Source organism: Mercenaria mercenaria, chromosome 10 (assembly GCF_021730395.1).
Source record: "Mercenaria mercenaria strain notata chromosome 10, MADL_Memer_1, whole genome shotgun sequence".
Classification (NCBI taxonomy): Eukaryota; Metazoa; Mollusca; class Bivalvia; order Venerida; family Veneridae; genus Mercenaria; species Mercenaria mercenaria.
In genome coordinates this window covers 68,205,459-68,216,156 of record NC_069370.1, presented here as the reverse complement: position 1 = coordinate 68,216,156, position 10,698 = coordinate 68,205,459, and the positions used below count along the sequence as shown (strand labels likewise).

At 31.1% G+C, this 10,698-nt stretch overlaps 1 protein-coding gene and 1 long non-coding RNA gene across 2 annotated transcripts; both read left to right on the top strand.

Annotated features, from left to right (window-relative positions):
- Positions 1-440: 440 nt before the first annotated feature.
- Positions 441-2,191, top strand: LOC123560224 (uncharacterized). Its single transcript, XR_006688141.2, has 3 exons — positions 441-537; positions 1,149-1,316; positions 1,831-2,191. It is a non-coding gene; the product is annotated as an uncharacterized LOC123560224 (long non-coding RNA).
- A 3,181-nt stretch (positions 2,192-5,372) lies between these two features.
- Positions 5,373-8,511, top strand: LOC123527441 (uncharacterized). The gene is made up of 2 exons (XM_045306898.2): positions 5,373-5,680; positions 6,297-8,511. Exon 2 carries the CDS (start codon positions 6,477-6,479, stop codon positions 7,518-7,520), a length of 1,044 nt encoding a protein of 347 aa, XP_045162833.1. The 5' UTR covers positions 5,373-5,680; positions 6,297-6,476; the 3' UTR covers positions 7,521-8,511.
- The last annotated feature ends 2,187 nt before the right edge of the window (positions 8,512-10,698 follow it).

Genomic DNA, 10,698 nt, shown 5'->3' with positions numbered 1-10,698 from the left:
TGTCTAGACACTTCCATTTATAAAATGGTAACTGTTTTTGCTGTGGGGCTCATAAGTCATGTTAATTCTGTCTGGTGACTACTCTCTTTTTCTATTATTGTTGATCTATTATTGTTGATTCAGAATGTTTTGTAACAGGATGATTTTTTTTTTGGATAGTGGGAATTTATGCCATATAACATGTATAATGAAAATCTTTTTAATTTTGGAATTTTTGAGCCTTGCTGTGTGTAAAACAATTTATGATCCTGTAAAAAATAGTTTCATAGTATAATAACTTTTATAGTATTTTGTGGTAAGTTAATGAAACCTTTCACAATCACATTATTAATTTAGTATTCATGCTGTTTTTGATTTTAGTGATGTTTACAGTATATGTAATGTATCTTCTTTCAGATGATATGCCTTGTTCATTTGATGGTTCATTCCACTATACAGCTGCTGGTTCATATACCATACAACAGCCAGGAAATTGGCCTGTTTACTTTAAGATCCCAAGAAAATGTAACATATTTTGGATGTGCTTTGAGGAATCAGGTAAGTAACATGCAGCTAATGGCTCTTATTAAAATTTTAATGAAATATATTATTTATTTATACCTCTGTCTAGGTTTTGTTGGAGTCAATTCAAAATAAGTCTACTTCTACACTAATGATTTGTACAATGTATGTACATGTTCTATGACTATTAAATGGCTTAAACTGACAAAACTGGCATTATTGAAATTTAATTTCAACAATCTGGTTTTGAGGAGGATCAGTTGGTGTAAAGTCTTCATTACATTGGCTATTAGCCTGAGAAAAGTCTGTGGCACTCAATAAGTACATGGATGATTTGAATGCTGAACACAACATGTACATACATGTGTATAAGTTGATATCTCATTAACTTGTAGAATATAGTTCTAAATAATAGGAATTTTAATTAAGTATTCAAAGTAAATCAATTAATTGTAATTTAGTTTAATTGTAATGTGATTATTTTCAAATTTAATTAACCCATTCTTGACTTAGACATTGTGATGTGATTGAATTTTTTTACCAGTTTTATTGCACCAAGAATATAGATCAGAATGAAGACTGTAAAGGTTCCTGAGATACATGAAGATAACAGATACTTTTACCAAAGACTTTTAATTTTTTTTCAGGAATGCAAGTGTTTCCTCTTGTTTATGAAGCAACTAAGTTGGTTAAGGGGCAAACAACTTGTGAGCATGGTACATCACTACCTGTATTGGTATTCCATTTTGACAATGTTACTAGCTAGAATAGAAATAACATCTTGCTGTGGTACAGTCTGTGGAGACTTTTACTAGGTAACAACCATTTTTGATAGCTTTTAAAACAGTGTATACTTTTAACCCTTAGGCTGCATGAGGCAGCTATGTCTGTCTTTGCAACCAGTGCAGATCAAGATCAACCTGCACATCTGTGCAGTCTGATCATGATCTGCAGTGTTTGATACTTTGCAAATTTTCTATGAGAACCCCATATAAGCTATAAATGGTACTGTCTCTATTTAAAGATGAAGTAGTCAATTTTACAAATTTAGCAGGTTAAGGGTTAATCCAATAAATGCAAAAAATGTTTTTTAGAACATCCTATTTGCAGTAATCAAAATCTACAAACAAAGTACATTTTATATATTGACACCACCTGTTGTCAGTCTGTTTGTCAATATTTTAGAGCATAGGTTGTAAGAAATTAAAGAATCATCTATTATCAAATAGTGATAACTCTGCTTTTATTAAATAAAGAGACTCCTAGGTTAATTATTTAAAATAATATGGTTAATTATTTAAAATAATATGTTTTACTTATTTGTTACAGGATATCACAGATCGACTGAATATTCAACAATGATCACAGACCATGCATAGTTTGAATCTGACTTGCACTTTTGAATTTAGAAGAATCTGTGGAGGAGGTTGAATGCTGAGACCTTTAATAATACATGATATTGCTGACACAGTGTGTCAGTTATGAAAGAAAGGCCATAACACAGCACAGTTGGTCAACAATGATTTAAATCCTGTCACATTCTACCAGTGAAGAAATATCTTGTCACAATATTTTAAACTTTTGAAGAAGATAACCCAGTATTACCACTTTATCATGTCTGCAGAAACACCTGGATTGTTAGTGTTAAAAGTGACAGTCCAGTTAACTTACTAAAATCTACTCCCCCTTGCCAAACAATATTATTGATATGGAATGACACAAGCCTGACAATGATACCTGTATGGACTGGTAAGAGAATAGTATTTGTCTGAAAAGTCAAAGGGTTCTGTTTGTCCCAAACCACTTCAACTGAAAACTGAAATTGTGATTGGCGAGGATTTTTCTGAGAACTGAAAAAAGGAAGTGAATGTAAAAGATAGAAATTGTTGTTGAATTCAAACGTTTTAATACACAACACTTTAGCCTGTTTTGCTGTTCATATAGATGTGTTTAGCTGTTAAGGTTAAACATCAAGTAAAGGTTGTAGTTTCAGTTACCAACATTAAAGTATTGGCTGGAAATAAATATCTACTTTTGATCAGAGTTTGTAGCAGTGTAACCTTCATCAAAAGTTAAGCTGTTGTGTTAATTATTAAAGTATTTTTAGAAAAAGGAATTTAGTATGTATGTTGCCATGGTAACATAATTCAAATTATATTTCATTGAAATTATGGATTTGTATTTCAATAAGGAATCTACAGTATATAATGTAATGGTAAAAGAATGTTCACTTTTTTGTATTGTCAGTTATAACTAGCCAGTGAAAAAACAGATTATGAGGATAGGGATGACTGAAATGTTTATTCTTACATAACTACTTTTGTTACAGAACATGGCTGTTTTAAAGTTTTTATGTGAAATGTTCATATTTCTTTCCTGAATACTTATACTTTCAAATATTTAACTTATTAGAAATACTTCTTTAAAATAAGCTCTTGCTTTTAAGTATTATTGTAAGAAAAGGAAATTTAAAACGTATGTCACCATGGTAACACAATTTTCCTAGAAAATATGGAAAAATTTTAATTAGCTGTACTTTCTAGTATTCTACTTTAAAATAAGCGTAAACAATAAAAAAATCAATAATAATATATGTTTCATTTACTTCAAAAAGTTATTTATTATCAGCAGGTAAAAGGCAAGTTATGAAGAAACAATGACAGAAATGTCTTATTCTTATAGTTATTACTCATGTTACAAACACTGTCATAAAACAAAACATTTTAACTTTTTAACATGAAATTTTGAGATAATATTTTTGAATACATACCACTTTATAATATTCAAGCTATGTGAAACACTTTTCCAAATTTAGCTCTGTTTTAAAGTACTATTGTAGAAAACAGAATCAAATTCATATGTTACCATGGTAACATAATTTAATAATGTTTTTATAGAAAATGTGAAGGACTTTAGCCAGCTAGATCTTTGCACTTTAAGTGAATATCTAAAGATTCATTTATTTAGAAACAGCCAGTGATTACCAATAAGTGAAAACACAAACTGAAGAAACAACGACTGAAATAGTTTATTCGTGTGGTTATTACCCGTGTTACGATATCTGTCATAAAACCAAACATTTTATATCTTTTCACATATAATTTTCAAATTTTACTTTCAAATACATATACTTCATTATATCCAACTTACAAGAAACATTATTTTAAATTAAGCTTTTATTTTTAAGTACTATTGTAGAAAAAGCAATTTATTGCATATGTTGCCATGGTAACGCAATTTGAATAATGCTTTCATAGAAAATATGAAAGATTTAAATTAACTGTATTTTTCTGTTTTAAGTAAGCATCACAAAAATAAAATTTCATAGTAATAGAAGGTTCTTTTTTTCCAAAGTAGTCATTATTATCAGCATGTAAAAGACAAGTTATGAAGAAACAATGACAAATCTGTCTTATTCTTATGGTTATTACCCATGTTACAAAAACTGTCATAAAACCAAACATTCTTAATATTTTCATGGGAAATTTTCAGTTTATTTTTGTAAATACATATGCCATCAAACCTAGATAAAAATTGAACTTGAAGGGACAGAGATAAACGAAATTGAGATTGTAGCAGTTAAAACATCATATTACACGAAATACAAAAAATTGCTGCGGTTCAACTAATTTGAATTTACCCTTGTAACAAGGTAACCTACCTCCTTAAACGACGTTTGACATACATTTCCACATCAGCCCATCGGAATGTTTTTCCCATCTAGACCGGGACTCCACTAGGGAAGTTCAGTCAATTTTTTTTTCTGTAACGTTGATGAAATTATAAACTACGTGGTGTCTCTGCGATTAGTAATATTGAGACAATGTGAAACCGAAAACGCCTCGTTCAATAAACATGATATTAAAACCTAGTTCATGTGGCTTAAATGAATGGAAACAAAGGACCATATCTGTTTGCAGGCAGGAAGGTTTTCATTGGTCGTATTTGTTTTACGCGTGATTCTAATCTTCCGAAAAAAAAAATCATCTGAATATAAACCATGGCAAGAAATAGTTACTACTTAGTATGTCTTAATCGACTACAGAAACTTCTTTCCACAGTGCGTAACAGATTTTGCATTTCAGTCTTTGCGAAAGATGTTTCCTTTCTAAAGCTACTCGCTCACAGTTTTGGTGAAAAGTTTAAACATGTTCATTTCCACTAAGTTTGGCATAAAATGTATATATGACACTGAAAAATAATAATGTGGGTAAAACTAAAAGTTAGATATTGGTAAAAGTTCAAAAGGAATGTAAATTTTCTGCAATATTTCAAAAGTGTTGCAATGGTTTACAACCATTTTGGTTATTTATCAGAATATCTTGTAAAAATCTTATATCAATCAGCTTGTACCTCCAGTCACTTTCGAAACACTCACGTTTTTATTGATTTTTGAGAGATATTGATTTTCGCTTAAACTGTGTGGGTTAGTCCCTTTAAACCAGGCATCTAATATAAAATTTAAACAATACATTTTTTGCAATATTGCTATTTTACTACTGATATTTTTAGCAAAATATATATGTTTTATGAGAACAATATTTAGAGATGTTCTAAACGTAACTTCTTCGCATTGATATATGATCTTCTAGCTTCGGTTCGTCGTAAAATATAACTCTCATTCACTGTTTTAATTTTGATTGTCTTGCACTTGCAGGTGATTTTTATCGTTTTTTAGTCTAGATTAAACGTATAATTGATAATAAGCATGCTCTGTTTTGCAAATGCTTTCTAATTCTTTGGTAGTTGTATCTTTTAACAAAACAACAACAAAGGAAATACAAAAAAAAACAAAAAACAATTTACTGTTCAAATATTTAACTATAGTTTAAGAAAACGTTTTATTTCGTCGCCTTATTTCCAGACTGACGTAACTCGATTTTTCGAAAATATGGAGTGTTTGGTATCATTTTTTTCTGCTCGTCGAGCTCTAGATGATGAGACAATAAGTGTCCCTATAGAACGTCTATAAATGTGTTTAATTTCAGTTCCATACTGACGCATGTCGGGTTTTTGGCTTTCAGTTGATTTCCAGGGTGACGTTAAAAATCAACCAATCGCGTTGTTTTATTTGGTCGCCATCTTGGATTTAGAACAATGGCTGTGTTAGATTTGTGCAGTGACAACAAGTGGATTTTCTTCAGAAAAACTAGTCGTGCTAGTTGTATTGTACAAATATGTAAGTTTTAATACATTGTTTCAAGATAAATCTACCATATCTGCAATTTTGTACTGTATGATAACGCTACTTGCATATAAATTATGTGTTTACATGTATAGAGAAACTGAAAATATTTCGGATGTCAATTTTTGGATACAAAAATATAACTGAATTCTTTACTTCTTAATCTGTTTTGTGGTATCTATCTTTTAAGTGTTAAAAATAGAAATATTCATTCATTCATTCATTCATTCATTGATTTCAATATGGCCACAAAGTAGATATTTGGATCATGGTAATGTATCTGAAAAAGGAGGTATATGGCTTCTGTAATGTCATTTTCAGACTTCGGCAGAATGTCCAATTTTTCTTCCAGGCTTCGGCAGAATGTCCAATATTTCTTCCAGGCTTGGGCAGAATGTCCAATTTTTCTTACAGGCTTAGGCAGAATGTTCAATTTTACTTCTTAGCAAGTCTTCAGTTTGAGAGGCGGCAGATTTCTAGATGTACGTTGAATTTTACCTGTAGCAGTTATAAAGAGTCCCCATTTAATTGTTTGAACATAATTTTCTCTCAGGTTTTTCAGATGCATCTGTGTACATTTCTTAATATATTTATTTCGATGTGCTTTCAGATGAACTAATACTGCATGTTTTCATATACATTGACCTACAACACCTTCTCCAGTCTGTAAATAGAGTGTGTCATAAGTTCAACGATGTGATAAAGAAGCACTAAATACTATGGTGCCATTTGGAGTTTCCTGAACAACTGGAATATTCTGTCTCATTCTGTGAGGATTGTTGATCTGTTCATGCCATGTACTGTGTTTAAATGTAAAATACCAGAAATCGACAAAGTGTTTGCTGCATCCAAGTTTACGTACTTGGACCACCTAAATATCAGTGAAGCTCCGATTTCAACGCTTTGTTGGTTATACAATGCACCAAATATTCGTGTATTAGACCTCTCAGGTTGCAGTCTTCTCGTTGATGAAGATTTTCAGGTTTTTGTTGATTGCTTCAACTTGGAACAGCTGTATTTAAGTTTCACAAACATTACATATGTAAGCAATTTTTTCTATAAACGGAAATTATCTACCTACACTCTCACAGCACATTCTTCCAAAGATGGATGCGCTTATAACTGCATTTGGCATGAAGCTATAAGTGGTAGAGGAGCAAACGATATTGCCAGTGCAGTGGTTACAATCCTCAAACATATTAAACGTGCTCACCATGAAATTGCTTCATTCATATTGTGGTCTGATGCATGTGTTCCTCAAAACAAGAACTCTGTTATGTCGTTTGCACTCAAGAGATTCATGAAGGACTGTAATATTGAGTCAATTGTACAAAAATTTGGCTGTCCTGGCCACTCGAGTGTACAAGAAGTTGATAATATCCACAGTAATATCGAGAGGATAACAAGATATGCAGAGATTTACAGTCCCATCGCATTGATAAGAGACCTGAAATCAATGCGACGTAGTTCAGTACGCATTATCCAAATGCAAAAGCACAATTTCATGGATTATCAGAAATGTATTATGCCGTTAAAATTCAACGAAATTCCTTTCACCAAAGTGAAGTGTTTGAAGTACGATAAGTGTTTGCCATTTCACATTGGGTACAAACTGTCGTATAGTGCGACTGACTTCAGAACAGCCCATATTGAAATTAGACAAACAGGAGCACGAACCAACAAACAACCAGAATTCTTACCAAGACCAGCACAATCAAACAAAGTTCCAATTATTTCTCAAGACAAAAAGAAGGACATAACTTGTATGCTCAAATACATGCCAGAGGTCGATAGACAATTCTACAAAGCATTGAAACTAGTTATTAATGAATAAGTACTGGAATGTTACCATTAAAGCATCAGAATGTTTTGCGTTTGACTTGTTGCTAAGACTTTTTCTGAAAATTTGTGTCTTTTAGTTGTTACCAGTTTGGTATGTTTGTGATTGACATTTTGCAAAACTTTTTTGGTTAATCTTTAAGGTGACAGTTTAAAAATTGTACACAATGTACTCTGATTGTACACAATCATAATCAACATACATTATTCTTGACAATAATGGTGTTTAGTCCGTTTTACATGTACCAGTTAAATCTGTTTTGTGTTAGACTTTTTGCCAAAACATTGTGAGGTAAATTTATATGTGTTTTGAACAGTTTTAAAAGTTTAATATGTTTGTGTTTGACTTCTTGGAGAGACTTATTATGATAAGTACACGCTATGAACATTTTAACTGGACAGACAAACAGTTTTTTTATTGACATTATATTTTTTCGATAGTTAAAAGTGGGTGCTTTAAGCAGTATTCATACTTGAATCTAGAAATTAATGAATAAGAAGAACTTGTATGATACTATTAAAATATCAATTTGCGCTTTTGATTCTGCTTTAGGACTAAAGTGTCAGGTAAGGTCACATTATCAATAGTGTAATTATGCTCTTAATATTTTAACTTTTTATACAAGTTTCCATGTTTTGTTTCAGACTTTTGGCAATTACTTTTTAAGATAAATAATTATGTGCTTCGAACAATTTTGTTTTGAATTCCAATACAAAGTGTTTATGTTTTCTCTATTGACCATCCAATATCTCAGTATATCAGAGAGATGGATTTTTAATAAAACTACTTAATACTTATCAATGCATCATGTTAAGTAAAATAATAATCCCATTCAGTGGATACTATTATTTAATTGAATTATTCAATTCAAAATTTAACTAAGAAAGGTTTCATCTCTGAATTTTATTTTTTTTAAATATCAAAACGTTTATATAATTATGTGCACTGTTTTATTGTTTCTGGAATAAAGTTACGTTAAAATTAGTGTAGTCGTTGTTTTGAAAAAGATATTTTCAAACTGACGTAATTTAAAATTTAATTCCAAAGTGACGTAACTCGATGTGTCACTTTGGAAATAATATTATCCTCCTCTAGACTTAATTTTCGACAAAAAAATGATTTTAATTTATTTAATAGAATTAAAACTATCTTAAATATAAAAGCGAAAATTGGAATATAGGTACTTTGTAATGAATATAAACTATTTCTCAAATCCCAGATAAGTCAGTCTATTAACGAAAAAGTTATACACTTTCAAAACTTTGAACCTCATTTTCTCAAAACTACAAAAATGCAAGTTACGTCAGTCTGGAAATAAGGCGACGATTTGATAACATCCCGACTATATGCACATAAGGATATGATTTAATTAACAAAATCGAAACCGGAAAATAATAAGGTCTCTAAAATGTTGTCATATGTTTCAAGTTTTTGTTTCTGGCAAATATATCGGAAACAAGTTTAAGACGTTTTCAGTATTGTGATGAAATCTTTAGTTCTACTTGACTGTCGCTTTATATACACACAAAGAGAACCAGAATGCGATTTAACGCATTTACAGATTAAAGTATAGAGATACAAAAACAAACATAAAAACCCCACACAAGTCAATATGCCTTTATCAAGCCTTTTAATGATGAAGGATGCCTACTTTGTATACATATTAGCACAACCATCTAGATCAAAAGTTACTGCGCATTACAATATGCGAAGACAACATTACGGGATGTCAGTTGTTATTACGGCTTGAAACATACATCGCGTCATAAGATATCATAAAATGACTTTTAAGCTCCTTTCAAGTAGATCTGCGTCACATTATATCTGCCAGAGACAATTTTATGACAATCTCTTCTAACTGTAGTATGAACAGATCAAATAAACAGAGGATTTATAGCAAGGCTCATTAATCATGGTATTTAAATGTCAGTCTGCATTTGTAGAAAATGGGAAAGGTATTGAGGGTTGTTTTCCACAGCCCTGTTCTCTGTAATTTCTCTGACTTGCTGTAATGTGCTTTTGTCATCAAATTTCGTTTTACAGTTTCTGTACAGCCTTAAAAGTGTCTGAAATATGTCTGTATTAAGAAGTAGGAGTGTCTTCTGTAAAGATTTACGCTGTCAGTACATGAAAAGGTACTATTAATTTCCACCATTTTAGAAAACATAGAAGGACTGTCTTTGAATGTAGCAAAGTATGTGGGCAGAATACTCAGTACGATCTACGTTTGCTCTCTGTATAACTGTGTTTTGTCGTAACACATATGAAAAGTCATTATATCTACAAACAGTTGACATAATGCTTTAAAGTTTGGGAGTAAACATTAGGTTCCATAAGCCGAGTGTTATTCAATTTTATAACACAATATACTTAAATATAGCGTGAATAACATAAAAAGGTAGGAAAACAATTGCTTCACAAAAAGCAAAGAAGAACTGTTTAAATGTTGTTATGAAAGATTTTTATATTATTGCTATAAAATATAATCGTTTAACATCATGGCAAACACAGGAAATGTGACAAATTTGGTCACATGGTTACAGCCGATACATGTTTTGACTTATCTATTTATTTACATACACTCAAAATGTTCAATTTATTTAACCGAAATCTTCGTATTCTGGGAAAACATGGAGGACGATTTATTACCTGCATTTAGTGTGTTACTTTGTATCTGCGTTATTCCCCGCCCCGTATCAGATATCTTGAGGTAATCGCCTTGAAACACTTAATCTAATGCAATTCTTGGGAAAATAGACACGTATTGATATAAAAAGAAATAAAGGATGATAAATGACACTGAACAGCCATTACATCTTAAAAGCCAATTTCTTAAAACTACTGATTTTGTGTTAGAAATAATCTAGACCAGACAGTATGATACGTGTTCAGTCTTTCACGAACACCGACTTGCTGTACAAGCTATTACTTTTGTCAGCTGGAATTATCTCAGAAGTCTCCTGGGACCTGTTTCACAAATCGTAAGAAGTTGTATATTTGAAAGAAAAAATGTTGAACGGTTTTGTAATTATTGTATTTCTTTCATTACTGCAACACACCGTAAGATACAAAATGAAAATCCCAAACATTATCCTTCGTTATAAAACTGTTAATATTATAGTGATTCCATCTGACTATGAGAAACACGTTTGACATTAGCTTACTACAATCA